General features: G+C 42.5%; 1 protein-coding gene across 2 annotated transcripts; it reads right to left on the bottom strand.

The window, feature by feature from the left end:
• Positions 1-10,099: 10,099 nt before the first annotated feature.
• LOC115559888 (3-hydroxyanthranilate 3,4-dioxygenase) lies at positions 10,100-15,180 on the bottom strand. 2 transcript variants are annotated; one of them, XM_030379040.1, is made up of 10 exons: positions 14,931-15,180; positions 14,579-14,657; positions 12,958-13,041; positions 12,501-12,607; positions 12,175-12,264; positions 12,041-12,084; positions 11,792-11,937; positions 11,534-11,602; positions 11,260-11,342; positions 10,100-11,081 (listed from the first exon to the last, which is right to left on the bottom strand). In XM_030379040.1, exons 1-10 carry the CDS (start codon positions 15,107-15,109, stop codon positions 11,009-11,011), a joined length of 954 nt encoding a protein of 317 aa, XP_030234900.1. In that variant the 5' UTR covers positions 15,110-15,180; the 3' UTR covers positions 10,100-11,008. The 2 variants fall into 2 exon arrangements, with proteins under 2 accessions (XP_030234900.1, XP_030234901.1); XM_030379041.1 differs by lacking the exon at positions 12,175-12,264 and having other exon boundaries at positions 12,041-12,141.
• Positions 15,181-16,902: the final 1,722 nt, after the last annotated feature.

The raw sequence follows: 16,902 nt of genomic DNA, 5'->3' as shown, positions 1-16,902 counted from the left end.
ATGAAAACCCTAAATTCAACATCTCAGAAAATTAGAATATGGTGAAAAGGTCAGATATTGAAGACACCTGGTGCCACACTCTAATTAGCTAACTAACTCAAAACACCTGGAAAAGCCTTTAAACGGTCTCTCGTTTTGATTCTGTATGACACACAATCATGGGGAAGACTGCTGACTTGACAACTGTCCAAAAGATGACCATTGATACTTTAAAGAAGGAGGGCAAGACACAAAAGGTCATTGCCAAAGAGGTTGGATGTTCCCAGAGCTCTGTGTCCAAGCACATTAATAGAGAGGCGAAGGGAAGAAAAAGATGTGGTAGAAAAGAGTGTACAAGCAAGAGGGATAAACGCGCCCTGGAGAGGATTGTCAAACAAAACCGATTCAAAAATGTGGGGGAGATCCACAAAGAGTGGACTGTAGCTGGAGTCAGTGCTTCAAGAAGCACCACACACCGACGTATGCAAGATATGGGCTTCAGCTGTCGCATTCCTCGTGTAAAGCCACTCTTGAATAAGAGACAACGTCAAAAGCGTCTCGCCTGGGCTCAAGACAAAAAGGACTGGACTGCTGCTGAGTGGTCCAAAGTTATGTTTTCAGATGAAAGTAAATTTTGTATCTCCTTTGGAAATCAAGGTCCCAGAGTCTGGAGGAAGACAGGAGAGGCACAGAATCCACGTTGCCTGAAGTCCAGTGTAAAATTTCCACAGTCAGTAATGGTCTGGGGTGCCATGTCATCTGCTGCTGTTGGTCCACTGTGTTTCCTGAGGTCCAGGGTCAATGCAGCAGTCTACCAGGAAGTTTTAGAACACTTTATGCTGTCTGCCGCGGACCAACTTTATGGAGGTGACGATTTCATTTTCCAACATGACTTGGCACCTGCACACAGTGCCAAATCTACCAGTACCTGGTTTAAGGACCATGGTATCCCTCTTCTTGATTGGCCTGCAAACTCACCTGACCTTAACCCCATAGAAAACCTATGGGGTATTGTGAAGCGGAAGATGCGAGATGCCAGACCCAACAATGCTGAAGAGCTGAAGGCCACTATTAAAGCAACCTGGGCTCTCATAACACCTGAGGAGTGCAACAGACTGGTCGACTCCATGCCACGCCGTATTGCTGCAGCAATTCAGGCAAAAGGAGCTGCAACTAAGTATTGATTGCCATACATGCTGAAACTTTCCATGTTCATACTTTTCAGTTGGCCCACATTTCTAAAAAATCATTTTTTGTACTAGTCGTAACTAATATTCTAATTTTCTGAGATACTGAATTTGGGATTTTCAGTAATTGTCAGTACTAATCATCCAAATTAAAAGAAATAAACATTTCAAATATATCACTCTGTGTGTAATGAATTGATATAATATGCAAGTTTCACGTTATGAATATAATTACTGAAATAAATCAACTTTTTCATGATATTCTAATAATTTGACCAGCACCTGTATATATATAATATCACGGCCAAAAGCTGTGTGAGCCTCCGGATGGCCGTAGGGCTTGGAGCTGTCTTTGATGGGTTTGTTTACCTGCGTTTGTTTACCGGCGTTGCTATGGTTACCATGGTTACCGGTCTTTTGTGTTCCAACGGTTTATTAGGAATCTAATAAATGGCTGTCTACTGTGCGTTCACACCAAACGCGACGGGGCGACAGGATCCCATACAAAGTGAACGTATAGACGCGTATGGGGCGAATTTTTCCCGAGAGAAAACCGGCGACAAGTTCTATTTCATGTAGGCTACGCCGTCTAGGCTTCGCCTTATGGGCGAAGCCTAGACGGCCTAGACGCTGATAGGTGCATAGTAAATTCAAACTATGCACCTATCAGCGTGGGCACCGCCCACATTTCCCCACGGTATCGTGTCTATATAACGCGGTGTATACCGTTGCTCATCCTCCCTTTTCTTTCAGCACTTGTGCTTATCAGCGAGAAATTTAGAACTACTATTAAGAAGATGAAAACTTCAACACGGATCTCCCAAGCCGTTGGCAGCGGCTCGGGAGAGGCCGCGGACAAACGGCCCTTTTCAGGGCCACCTGAGAGCGCTCCTGGAGCTAGGTCCTTTTCAGGACTCCTATGCGCCTCCTGTCCCGCCTCCCTGGCACCGGGTGACGGGCACTTGGCGTGCTTTCGGTGCCTCAGCGCCGACCACGCCGCGGCTGCTATGGCGGCCCCTGTCTCCTGTGTCGCCTGCCGGGAGCTGCCTGAAGAGGGGATCCTCTCCAGGCATCTCTTCTTTTCCCCTGCGGTGGAACTGGCTGACGCCATCGACCTGTTCAGGGCCGGCCCTGGCGACGACGATGGCATCATCGACGCCTCCATGGACGACGTCTTCGGCGACTCGGCGTCCGGTTTTTCCCGCTCTCGGGTTACAACCGCCACCGTCGTACAACACGAGGGTCCGCGCCGGATGACCGATCTCTTCCGGGAGATCATGGGTGAGGCGGCGGCCATCAAAGGGATTCCCATGCCGGCCCCGCCTCTCGCCCCTGTATCTGACGATATGCAGGGCGAGTGCTTTCGCACCCCATCTTCTTCCCGGCGGGTTACCCAGTGCCCCTTGTTCCCGCCTGTGCAGCACTTGTTTACTGCTGCAGGTGGGGACCCTTCGACCCTGAAGGCTCCGGTAAGATCCTACACGGATTTCACCAACGTGGAGGGGTGGGCCGATACTCAGGCGAGGGGGATCCCTCGCCTGGAGCCTCCCCTGGCAGCGCTTCTCTGTCCAGGCGCCGGATGGCGCCCTAACGAAAAGCCGCTGCCCCCCGACCGCCTCCAGAAGCAGATTGTCGGCCTAACGGACAGGGTGTTCGTTTGTGCCTTTCAATCCGCGGCGGCGGTCAACAACATCGCCCTGCTCTCCTCTGCCATGGTCTCCTTGTCGGCTGACAGGGAGGCCTACGGCCCGGAGGAAGCCGTGAGATGGCTGTCGGTTTCCCGCTTTTCCAGCGCCATCCTCCAGCTATGCCAGCCGATAGCCGCTTCGGCCGGCCGGCATATGGCGTGGGCTACCATGATTCAAAGGGTCATATGGCTCTCCCACACTGCGGTGCCGGAACGAAAGCGGGCCAGCCTCATCCAGGGTCCACTAGCGCCAGATGGCCTATTTGGTCCCCGGTTCTCCGAGGTGCTCGCGCACCAGCAGTCAGTCCGCAGGGACGCGGGAAGTCAGTCCGAGTGGGGGGTGCTGAGAGAGAGTCTATATAATGACGTCATAATAAATGCTGCGCAACATCCAATGTTTACAGAGACGAGATTAAGGGTGACGTCACATTCAGGGCTCCGCTCTGATAAACACTCTTCTGGTGTGTAAAAAGACTTACTCTGCCAACTAGCCACTGTTATTCACAAACATCAGCAAGTAAACAATGTGGAAATTAGAGTCAACTCGGCTGATACTGTGCTGAATTTCACACACTAACAACATGCCGACAAGCTGTTGCGGTCCGGGATTATACACAGCGTTATAACAAGGATTCAGGAGGTTATTTCTAAAGGTTTACAAAGGAAAGTGACAGTAAAAGAAAGTCTTCATTTTCATCCAGAGTTACGAGTTGTCTGATATGAGGAAAGTGACGATTTCTCCGTCAAGTGAACCGTCCGTCTTTGCTCTTTTTTTGCCAACCAGTTTACGTGCGGGATTCCAGAATCAAAACGATAACATTCAACGTGTCTATTAATATGGCCAGCAACATTTTCCGTTTCTCATTAAGGCTTCTGACGTCCTGGAGCAGAACTTATCGGCTCTTGAGCAGGAACCTTTAATTGAACTGTCCTGTGACGAGACGTTGAAGTCTGCCTTCAGCGGCCAGACATTGCTGGACTTTTGGATGCAGCGACGCTCCGAATATCCTGCGCTTTCAGACAAGGCTGTGCGCTTTCTCATTCCATTTGCGACCACGTATTTGTGCGAGAAAGGCTTCTCTTCCCTCTCCGTCATTAAGACTAAATATAGAAGCAGGTTGGATGCTGAACCAAGTCTGAGGCTAAAGCTAACCTCAATCGACCCAGACATCACAGAACTCTGTTCACAGAGCCACGCACACCCCTCTCACTAAGCATGATAGGCCCAGAGTCGCCATTACCAACTTCTTTTTTATTCTTAATTTTCAATGTGTGCCTGAGAACACTCTCCTTCAAACCTAAACATTGTTTATATTCTGACCTTATGGCACTTACTGCAGTAGTTTAAATACTGAATACGTTGTTTTTCTATAATACACTTGTTCTTACTAATGATAGTTTGATTACAGTGTTTTCGCTGTACACATGATTTCTCTCTTTGCTGTGCAGGATTAATGCTGCAATTGCTTACAACATGATTGTTTGACCAGGGTTACTAGAGGTGCGCTGGATTTAGCTAAAACAGATAGGTAAGCTTGGCAACTTCATAGTTATCACTAAAATATCATCAGTTAATCACAGAAGGCTGCAAGGCCTCATAGGCAGAAGCTTAAACAAGATACCCAGTCGCAGAAGATTACTGACTTTGTTAAACAGTCTCCAATTAAAAAGACATGCTCTGATGCTGAGAGTGGTGATGAATATCCATCAGATGATGCATTGGCAATTATTGAGGGGGACAGTAAGGTGATAACATTACAGTCCATCAACAAGAAACTTGACAAACTGGATATGTTGAATGCTATGATGGAGGAGATAAAGGGCCTAAAAGAAAGCTTAGAGTTCAGTCAAGAACTCATTTCAGATTTGGTCAAGGACAATGTAGAACTGAAGGGTAAGATGGAACTTATGGAAGCCAGAGTTGATACCATTGAAACAGTAAACATTGTGTTTACTGGGATACCAGAGGCAGAGGGTAAGAACTGTGAAATAGTCATTAGGGAGTTTATGTCAGACCAGCTTAACATGCCTAGTGAAACTGTTCAGGGTGTCACATTCTCCCGTGTGCACAGAGTGGGAAGACCCTCAAAGGACAGACCCCGTGCAATTGTGGCTTGTTTCGAACAATATCAGCAGAAGGAGCTTGTCAAGGGGAGGGGCAGAGAGCTGAGGAACACCTCCTTCGGCATGAATGACCAATTCCCTCCTGAGATACATGACAGGCGTAAAGTACTTTTCCCTATCATGAGAGAACATCGGAGCCATAACAGCCGCGTTACCCTGGTAGTCGACAAATTGTACATCAATAATCAACTGTTCAGAGACTCCAGCATCACTCCCTGGTTATTTTAATGTCACAATCCCAGTAGGCCTGTGTATTGGCATGCTGGACTTGTTTTATGGCTAGTTCAAGCATTGATGGGACTTTTTCCAAACCGGGTCTTCCTAAGGGCCTGGCATTAGCTCATTTAAACATCTGCAGCTTGAGGAATAAAACACATGAACTCTCAGCGAAATTGATGGACAATGGAATTCATGCAATGGCTATAACTGAAACACACTTGGATAGTACATTTGATGACTCATTGATATCAATTGAGGGTTTTTCCATGTTCAGAAAAGATAGAAATAGATTTGGCGGGGGCGTGGCAATCTACGTGAAACATCATATACCAGTAAAACTAAGACCTGATTTGATGAATGACAACATTGAGGCATTGTGGTTACAGGTGTATTTACCCCATACTAGCCCAATACTGATTAGTTGTTGCTATAGACCACCCAACTCTAGAATAGAATATCTCAATGGAATCTGTGATATGTTTGACAGAGTTGCAGATGAAAATAGAGAAATGTACTGTCTTGGTGATTTTAATGTGAACTGGTTTGAAGATGGCTGCTCTATGAAGAAAAGGTTGCTTGATATGACCAATACTTGTCATTTGAGTCAAATTGTTTCCATACCAACTAGGAATGCTCTGAACCGAGATGGAGCTCAATCATCCTCCTGTATAGATCATATTTATACAAATTTGCCTGACAGGTGTTCCAAGGTAATGTCATTGTTAGTTGGCTTCAGTGACCATGACCTGGTTGCTGTGTCCAGAAAGTCAAAGATTCCAAAAGCAAAGTCAAAGATATTCTGTGCTAGGTCATATAAGAATTTCAGCAACAATGCTTTTTTAGAAGATGTCAAGTATGCTCAATGGTCTAAAGTCTGTGTTGAACCTGATGCTGAAAAATCGTTAAATATTTTTATGGATTTGTTCGTACCCATTGTAAACAAACATGCACCACTTAGGAAATTCACTGTCAAGCCTAATGGAGCTCCCTGGATTGATGAGGAGTTAAAGAACTTAATGAAACAAAGAAATTAGCTAAAAAGATGCTTTATTGCCTCTGGTTCAGTCAATGATAAAAGTGCATATTGTAAAATACGGAATCTAGTTACGAAGGTGAACAGAGAAAAAAAGAGAGAATTGTATCGGCAAAGGATTGATAGAGCCCAACATGACAGTAAGAAATTATGGAAAGTGATGAATGATATTATGGGTCGGAGTACTAATGCTTCTGCATCCTTCATTGAAACTGATAATGGTGTATTTATCAGGCATGAAAACGGGTTAGGGGTGAAAAAGGTGAGAAGGATATTATCCCTCTAGGGGGGTCCGGGGTATCCTCCCCCGGTAGAATTTTTTTAATATTCTGTTCGAGCCTGCATGAGAGTTCAATGTTGTCATTAGCCGTTACGTCTTTCTGACCAAACGCAGTTCAAGGCCGACCTGGGCTGTACCACTTCGGGAGGGGGCGCTCAGTTACTCCCCTCTAGACAAAATCGAATTGGTTGCGACGTTGACCCGGCGCCCCCCAAAACGTTAACGGGCCACAGGGAATTCTCCCAACTCTCCCGATTACCACTCTGCGTGTGCGTGCGTGCGTGACTTTGTGTGTGTGCAGGCGTTATTCAACTGCCTGGTAAACATGTAGGCCTACGGTAATATTCATACTGGTTTAAATAATGCATTTGATAGTAGGCTATTTCCCATCGTTGCTAAGCAAGAGTTTTTACCCGAAAGTTCAATGATAGAAAACAAATAATAGCCCGGGCTATTGACGTTTTACGGTACCACTGTCATGCACCTACCCGATGTCAAGTGGACCGGGTTGAATTCACTGCGGGTCTCTCTTATATCCATCTTACCAAAGATATTTTGGTACTGTCCTTCTCAACACTCTCTGATCTCACTAAAAGGCTGGCAGCACAAAACAGCAATATCGACGAGATGCGCTATGCATAGAGAAGAAAGAATACCGACATTGAATTTGCAACATTTTGCAACAAATTATTCTAAATCTGCCCATACATGGACACGGCAGAATTTTGCGGTTTTCACTCGCTACAATGTTGCATCTGTGGCTGCTGGTAATTCAATCACAAAGAAGTAAACTCTACGGGGCTACTTTCAGCATTATGATGTTTTTTTTTACGGCACAGCGATCCGGGGCTATTCCCAAAAGATCCGGGGCTATAGCCTCGAATGCCCAGGTCTAACGAGGCGCCTGCTCGCGTATTCAAAGTTCTCCGTCCGTCTGTCAGAGACGCATTGCAATTCTCCGCCCGATCGATCTTATATGTTGACAACAAAATATTTGTAAATAGTTTTGTAAATAAACTTCCAAAGCTTTAAAAATCCTATTTGGTATTTTATTGGTCCTTTGCAAAGTAAACAACGTACAAAGTAAATAAGGTCCAAAGTCAAACCGAGTAGCGTTTCCGGAAAGGATTTTGTTAGAGGACCAATCACAGCCCTTACCGTCTCGTTTGCGTCGACTGATAGTTAAAAGATATTGGATGGGCACGTAAACTACGGAGAGGTTCTCCGACAGGCTCTCCATGTCTATTGCTGCGTTTTAATATCCATCCGTCTCGGAGGTCCGAGGACGTTGCCAAGCGAAACGTCCCTTTTCCTCGGACGGCGAACTCGCCATCTCGGTTGAACTCAGTGGTGACCGAGCAAAATTCCGAGACAGAATTCAAGATGGCTGCGCCCATTGTGACTTGAAGTATGAACTGTTTTCATTGTGCTTGGACCACTTTGGTGGTTAAAATGGTAATTTCAATCACTCGTATTACTGCAATACCTTACTGCGTCCTTATCTCTGCCTATGTACACAAATATATTGTATTCGTGTACAGCACTTTGGTCAACTACTGTTGTTTTAAATGTGCTATGTAAATAAACTTGACTTGACTTGACTATGGCCTATAGCCTACTTATTTTGGAGCGCCTGGTCCTCTGCCAATGCTACCGCGACAACAGCTTTTCGGGTGGCGTCCATGTTTTCCTGTGTGTGGGCGTGGCGTCAGATCCGAGATCCGAGTCGGTTCGCACTTCGCAGAGAATACTCGAACGCAGCATAAGTACAGCACTTTACGGAGGACTATAAACTGGCCGGCCTCTGAACCTACCCCCCCCCCCACCCCATAAATATTTTTTCATCGAATCTACACGATTCACGGAGGTCACCTATTTTGGTTTCAAAACGGCGAATTTCGCCGAAAGGTGAGTGATTTTCATTTTATTTCTAAGCCTAAGGATGTGTCAAATTACCTAAATAAGTATTTTGTGGAAAAAGTTGAAAATTTGAGGGGGGGCTTTTGTACAAATGTAAAGAACAAATCGTGTCTGCTCATTGATGATCTCATAATGAAAGGCAAACATTGTACTTTTGAGTTCAATTCGGTTGAAATCAAGGAGGTTGAAAAATTGTTACGATCCATTTCTAAAGACAACTCTGCTGGTACAGATTGTATTGAAGGTAAATTACTCAGAATAGCTGTTGATTATATAGCTCTTCCTGTATGTCACATATTTAATTCCTGTCTATCTAATGGAACCTGTCCTAAAATCTGGAAAGAAGGAAAAATTATTCCCATACCAAAAGATACCGAATCCACATTCAGTGGTCCTAACTGTAGACCTATAACAATCCTACCTGTTTTGAGTAAAATTTTAGAAAGGATTGTATATAACCAAATCCATGATTATATGTCTAAGAATGATTTGATAAGTAATGCACAACATGCCTACAGAGAGGGTCATTCCACCTGCACAGCCTTGGTAAAAATGACTGACGATTGGTTAAGGGGGATTGACAATTCATTGTTATCTGGTGCTGTCATGTTGGACTTCAGCGCTGCATTTGACCTAATTGACCATAAGTTGTTGATTGAAAAACTCACGCATTATGGTTTTGGACCTATGGCAATCTCTTGGTTTGAAAATTATTTATGTTTCAGAACTCAACAGGTTTTCTTGAATGGTACTCTGTCCAACAGCATTAACATAGACTGTGGTGTGCCGCAAGGAAGTTGTTTGGGTCCGCTCTTATTTTCAATTTTTACGAATGATCTCCCGCTTGTTATTCAAGAATCCACTTTGGTTTTATACGCTGACGATTCTACACTGTACTATTCTGCATCTTCATGCTGTAAACTTAAGTCCGTTCTGTCACAAGATCTGAAAGCAGTGGTCAATTGGGTTACTGCAAATAGACTTGTTTTAAATCTATCAAAAACTGTCAGCATTGTCTTTGGATCTCGGCATAATGTAGCCAGTCAGCCTATGCTTGATCTGCAGATTTCTAGTCAGCCAGTCAAGCAGGAGAGCAAGTTAAAGCTTCTGGGACTTTCTATTTGTAACACTCTGTCCTGGACTGATCATGTTAGGCAGATAGTTGCCAAGATGAGTAGGAGCATTGCTACGGTCCGGAAATGTGCCACCTACTTACCAGCTACTTTACGGAGACAGGTGGTTCAAATATTAGTATTATGCCATCTCGACTATTGTTCTGTTATTTGGGCCTCTGCCTCTAAGACTGACCTAAGCAAACTACAAACTGTACAAAACCGGGCTGCTAGACTTGATAGATCTTACAGATCAAATGTAGATCAGATGCATTCTGATCTCAAGTGGCCTAAAGCTCTTGATAGGTTATCCATTAGGTCCTTGATATTTATTAAGAATGTAATTTCCACTCATGTTCCTAGAGCTCTTTTTAATTAAATTGGTTTTTGCTCTGATGCTCATTCATACGGTACTAGATCTGCAACAGCAGGGCTAGTTGTGCTCCCACACTGTAGGAGTAATGCAATGAGGAGGACATCCTTCTATAGGTCAATTTCTTTGTGGAATATACTCCCTTCCCACATTCGTGTTATACCTGTGAAGAGGGAATTCAAGAGGCAAATTAAATCCTATTTTTATTTATGTTAAATATGAACTCCGGACTCTGACTTGGCTTGGCGCTCAATGAATTATATTTTGATGAAGGTGTTTGCGCTCTGAGGCGCCCAGATGCCCATTTATTTGTTTGTTTGACTATGTATTTGTAGTTTTGTCACTACTTTTACTGTATTTGAGTGATGATTAATTGTTTGTATGTTCAGATTTTAATTGGACCCCAGGAAGACTAGTCTGCCGCTTCTGCGACAACTAATGGGGATCCATAATAAACAATAAACAATAAACAATAAACAAAGACTCCAGTATTTAAATATTCATGTTCAATTCGTTGAATGTAGTTCATTCCACCAGCGGTCGACGTTACCGATTACCTATACGGTCGTCATGTAGCCGCCTAGCCGATTACGTCTGCCCGGCAGAATTAGTTTATCGAGTCCCATTATGCTTGACACCCACATTGCTGCTCACAGCTATATTTCAAGATTAAAACTTTATATACAAACTTAAGTGGATGTGATGAAAATAAAATAGAGGGACCTCTACTAGAAAGGGAAGTAGGTGTCTTTTCTGTTGTAACCAATTTGATTATACCGAACCTAATTATAACTAACCCTTTATATAATGACAATGAGAACAAAGTTGGAAGGCTACAAATTAAGTAATACAAATCAATTGCAATTCCTCTTGGAGTACTAACACTTCTAAAGAAGTGTATAATTAACTTTTAATAATGCTTCATAGAGTTTGCTCTTCAACTGGGTACAGAAGTTGAATAGTTAAGGCAGAATATACCGCAGTTCAAGGCACTGGAATCCATCCTAAAAGTCAAGCAGTGAAATGATTGGACCATAACGTATAGACTTGGATATGTGTTCTTGAGTGTGTGTTTGTGAAAGAAGAGCATCTGATCAATGTATTTTCCTCTCTGGGTTCTGAACCACGAACAAGGCCACAGTACCATTTTCCCTCAGCCATTGATACCTACAGCAGAAAAAAAAGACACACAGTTAGAAATATTTCATAAATCTCGATAAAAGATTATTAGCGCATCCTTCATGATTTCAGTACTAAAAGCACCCAGACACAGAAACATGAGTGCGTGCACGCACACACCAGCCAACACACACACACACACACATATATTTCATGTCCCACTCACTGGCTCTGCGCCAGAATAAGTAAACTGTCTCCAGAAAAAAGAGAAAATTCCTGATCGTCTATAGTTACTGTTGACGAGCCCTCCTGGGAAGAAACACACACAGAAGAGAAAGAGAGAGAAAAATTAACAAAGCAAGACAAAAGGGTTTACAGTTTGGGTCTTGCATAGAATGGTCATTGCTATATCCCTCTGGGATAAAACAACAGCGGCAAGCATGGTTGTTATCGGTGACCTTATACAGCAAGAGACGGAAACATGGATGTGATTCACGCACCTGCTGCCAAATCCAAGCATCATTTTGTTCCGTACACAGTTCTGTCTGCCCGGCTCCATACAGAATCACCTGCGGGGAACGTAGTTAAAGCATTTATACCGAGAACTTGGGGGGACTAGCTGGTAGTGGGTGAGGAAGATCCTGAGGAAGATCCTGATGATTGTTTTCTTAGGCTGGCTTTGTGAGGTTAATAAAGTGATGTATTAATGTATGAATCAAATTATAGAAAACAGAAGGGTTTAGTTGACCATGGTTGACCTCAGTCTCGAACTGCGCTCCGAACATGTCTATGTGGCCCCTGGCGGCCAGGGGGCCCCTCTGTTTATCAAGCCAGTCCTTGAAGCAGAATGGGGACATCACGTTCATGGTGTTCATGGGGAACGGAGGCTGCCGGAAGATTTCGTCTGATCGGCCACACACACAAACACTTGTGTTACAATGGATCCACTTTTGGATCAAGAGCAGATATAAGAGCAGATTAATATGATCAAATTTCAACTAGCTCACTTGGATCGGGTTTTCCTGTTATTTGCTGATTCGAGGCAAAGAACCTGAGGGAGTCAGGTACTATGTTAGATAGGTGCACTTCCTCTTTATTCTTAGGGATACTGTCAAAAACAAGGTGAACAGTCTAAGCTTACTCCTTTATGATAGGCACCAGTTGCGTTCCTAGGTTCTGACAGAAGAACCACCTCTCAAACAGAATGTCTGTGGAATTGTCAACATAGTACCTGAAACGACAAAATATGTCGTAACCACTTTAAATTCAAACATTCTAGTCATATTCGATGTAATATTATTGAATGTGATATTGGATTTCATATTTGACAGGTCAATTGGCAAACATATCGTAATAGTGATATTATTATGACATTCTGCTATTGTTATTGTTATTGTTGCTAAAAGATAGCAAATGCATGGTATTACCCAGTCTCAGATAGGGTCATGGTCTTTGCAGGTGGCTCACCTCAGGCAGTCCGTCTCAGTGGGTAGCCGCATCCTCTCCACCACCAGTCCTACAGTGTTGGCTTCTCTCTGGGGAGAATGGGGGATGCGGGCCGGCAGCAGGAACATCTAAATATGGGCATAAGAACAGCCCAGCAATCGATTGGATGATGGTACTAATGTGCTGAAGGGAATTAGGGAATATTTAATTTTGAGGTTGTAAATATGATAGTGTTTAGACTAAACTCTAATAATGGAGCTCTTAATGTCATCATAATATTGTTCGGAAACTTTTTGATTGAAGATTTAATTTGTGATGCATAATCAGGAGAAACACCGAAACCGAACCACACATGCACACACGCACGCACCCAACCACAAATGCATGACAGCCAACTAACCAAGCACGCTCCCAACCACAAAGCACAAACCCAACCACACGTGCATGCACCCAACCACACATGCACGCACACACCCACCTCTCCTTCTTTGATGTGCACATCCTTGTGTTTTCCATTTTCAACTACCTTCAGACACATATCTCCTTTCAGCTGGTAGAAGAACTGGTAAAACAGAATTAAAGAGAGACCAGAGATAAAAATACTTCTGCCCATTTTGGTTGAGACAAACAAGCTATTGTTTTCAGGGTCATTAATGTTGTTCAGATTTGTGCTGTGATATTGAACCCCCTCTAATGATTAGTGCATTAAATAGCTTGAGTAAATTCTTAAACCAACCATCTTAATCAGAGAAGAACTATTGGTCGGTAAAGAAAATCAACTGAATTGAAATTATACTGTCCTCAACACATCAGTGTGTCATCAACACATCAATGAATATTATGTCAGTGTGCAGGTAAAATATTTCAGAATTGCTGGTGTTTATTAACTGGATTGAAGTGGCCATTATACATTTATACAATAACAATCAGAACAAAATCTGAGGCACATCGTCCCACACTGATAGTAACCTATGCCTATTATATTATAGGCCTACAATCTGTGTACTTTACGTTTACAGTATATTATATATATACACTTATATATAATATAATATTTAGTTACTTAATAACAAATAAAATCAAAAATATATTTTTAGTTGCTTAATAACTTAAATAAAATGAAAAAATAATCAACAACTTAATATCTATACTTAATGACGAAATAATGACGAAATAATATTAGTTCTTATCACAGGTATCTGATGTTTTGAGATGCATTTTCCTGTCTACCTAGATGTCCATTAAAGTCATCCATAGTCATGATACTTTGGGCCCATCAGATTATAAGTACTGCTCGAGGGGACTGTTTGAACAGACTTAAGTCAACATTTGCAACATTCTGTTTCTGGGAAATCGTGAGATTTTTAATTAATTGAATACAGAAAGAACTGAGAAAAAATTTACAATCTGTGTGTACTTTACGTTTACAGTATATTATATATATACACTTATATATAATATAATATTTAGTTCCTTAATAACTTAAATAAAATCAAAAATATATTTTTAGTTACTTAATAACTTAAATAAAATCAAAAAAACAATCAACAACTTAATATCTATACTTAATGACGAAATAATGAGGAAATAATATTAGTTCTTATCACAGGTATCTGATGTTTTGAGATGCATTTTCCTGTCTACCTAGATGTCCATTAAATTCATCCATAGTCATGATACTTTGGGCCCATCAGATTATAAGTACTGCTCGAGGGGACTGTTTGAACAGACATAAGTCAACATTTGCAACATTCTGTTTCTGGGAAATCGTGAGATTTTTAATTAATTGAATACAGAAAGAACTGAGAAAAAAACAAGTAAGTTAGATTATTCAAAACTCTCCTGACCATAACCTCATTATCTTATATGATAGTAGGACATGTTTACTGTACACGTTTCTATTGGTACTATATTGTATTTCAGACAATTATATTATATATTTAAATGGTCAGACTTTTAATATCCCTTTTTATTTTATCTTTAGTTGGATCTTGTTTTAGAATGTTCTATGCTAATAACGCCCTCTGAATTGGGTGAGCGCCTTGACTGAGCTGAGAGGGTCTCTTGCGGAGGGGGGTTCTCGGGGCCCTTTCTCTCACCTCTTCTCCTTCCTCGATGTGATAGTCTTTTCTTGTGTTGGGTCCTCCAACGAACATGACTTTCAGCTGCTGTTCGTGCCTGGGGCACAGAGAGTTGAAATCATTACATTACACATTGAACGCTACCGTTGTACCCTGCTGTTAATTATTAGCGTTGAGATACAAAATTGACATGTTTCAACAGAACACAAAGTAAGCTAGGCCTAGAAGCCAACTTTTAATTTCATAAAATGATTGAGAAAGTGCCAGAAATTACATGTCATTGGATGTGTTACATGCTAGAGTTTATGAACAATGTGCTACTATCAGGTTTGGTCATCCGAATTAAGGGTGTGAAACATACTTTACTCACATTAGTTTGTTGCATACTGGTGGGAGAAACTCATTCTCATTCTCCAAGATCCATTTGTTCACGTTGACAAACAGAGGACCCTCCGACATGATTGTGACCCACAACAACGCATTGCAACAAAATACAAAAGCTAGAAAAGGACTAGGTTTGAAAGATAAAGGCTTCATTACCACTTGCATGAAGTAACAGCAACAACTGATTTGGTTTACAAATAAGTGCTTTATAGTCCTCTTGTGTGGCTTCCCCCAACATGCCAACAGGCCAATCGCAACGCTCTAAACTACGGGGTCACTCCCGTTCCTCATTATCTTCCCGCCCTGTATTCTCAGTATAACCTAGCGAAAAAACGTAAAAAACGAAACAAAAAACCTGATCTTAAACCGACATGACTTACCATATTGTACCAATATTTGTTTAAACAATAAAAAAATTAAAAATTTGCGGTTCTAGACATATTTTACTAGGGGGGCCAAGGAGGTGCCAGTGTTTAACCAGAGAGGCACAAAAAAGGCAAAATATGATATTCAAAGATTATAATTATCAACTTTATTTTACTTTAAAGGTCCCATGACATGCTATTTTATGTATTCTTTAATATAGGTATTAGTGGGCAACACAGTATTCAAAGACGTTCCCGAAATTCAGCTGTGGTGCAGAGTTACAGCCACTCCGAGCCAGTCGCACATTGAGCTTCCCCCAAATGCGCTGTTTTGGTGTCTGTAGCTATAATGCAAATGAGGAGGAGCGAGGCGGGTCAAGGAGGAGGGTGGGGGTGTGGCCCTGAGCAGCTTGCAGCCACGGTACCATGCGCTCTGTTTACAGTGGATGTATTGTAATGGCGAGGCGCACACAGCCTTTAGCCGTGTTCTGTAAATATTCTAGAAAACAGTCCTGGAGCTCTATATCTAAATATTATCATATAGCCTACATAGATATCTATATCATATAATATATATTATCACGGCCAAAAGCTGTGTGAGCCGATATTATGAATCTCAAACGACCGCGTTGGGTTCTCAGACGTTCCTGGTTCTTCCACTTCCACATCAATGTGAGGTAGACTGAACCGCGACAAGGAGGAGAAAGGGATTGTTGCCGGGCAGCGCTTAGGCACCTCCGCCTCCGGCGGTGGTCCCTCAGCGGGGCTCAAGCGGGAGACATTCGCCGCCAACAATCCCTTTCTCCTCCCTGTCGTTGTTCATGTTCTTGAGGGAGTCAAAGCCAAAGTTCCTTTCCCCCAATTCCTTCTCAACCATGGCTCAGATAACCCCCACTGCCTCGTTGTGGAAATACAAGAGACGTCAAAGAACCGACAAGAAACACTTGCGTTACAGTGTGTGTATTCACACACACACATGTGGCGCTCACACGGTCGTGTCTCATTGGCGGGCCAACGTCTCTGGGCGGGCCAGGCAGAGTAAGGGGAGGAGCTTAGATGCTTTATGAAGACATAAATAAAGACATTCCAAATCAGCGCGCTTGAGCCTCCGTTTTTTCAAAGGCGAGCAGAACAGCCAGTGCCCGTTTTACACCAAACGCAATTTTTAGCCACTGGGGGACCATAGGCAGGCTAGGGGAACTCATATTTATGTTAGAAAACCTCATAAAGTAAGATTTTCATGTCATGGGACCTTTAAAATCCTCAAACATTTCATTTGTACGAGTTTATAACTTCACCAGTCTGTCATTTTCTGTCTTACTATCTTATATAGATGGAGCTTATGCCCTAAATCCTCAAAATCATTTAAACATTTGTTTTGTACAAGCGTGCAAGAGAGGTATGACCATAAAAAATGATTAATAAAAAATATAGTACAGGGTACAATTACAGTGTGTCAATGTGAAAAAAAACTCCAGGGTACAACGAAGTGCAAAACAATGTGCCATTTCCCATTTATTTGATCAGTTTCAGTGTGGAGAAACTGTGTTCTTCCCTTTTAGAAAAGGTCCCTGTTCAGAAAATAATAAATCA

The sequence above is a fragment of the Gadus morhua genome, chromosome 15 (assembly GCF_902167405.1).
Source record: "Gadus morhua chromosome 15, gadMor3.0, whole genome shotgun sequence".
Classification (NCBI taxonomy): domain Eukaryota; kingdom Metazoa; phylum Chordata; class Actinopteri; order Gadiformes; family Gadidae; genus Gadus; species Gadus morhua.
This window is presented reverse-complemented; position numbering and strand designations above follow the sequence as displayed.

Excerpts from the sequence above, each read along its gene's own strand:
- LOC115559888 (XM_030379040.1), bottom strand. The coding sequence starts at position 15,109 with ATGCAAGTGGTAATGAAGCCTTTATCTTTCAAACCTAGTCCTTTTCTA. Across the intron at positions 12,608-12,957 it reads TGCACATCAAAGAAGGAGAG|ATGTTCCTGCTGCCGGCCCG; the intron begins GTGGGTGTGTGC and ends GCCCATATTTAG. Across the intron at positions 11,082-11,259 it reads CTTATTCTGGCGCAGAGCCA|GTATCAATGGCTGAGGGAAA; the intron begins GTGAGTGGGACA and ends TTTCTGCTGTAG.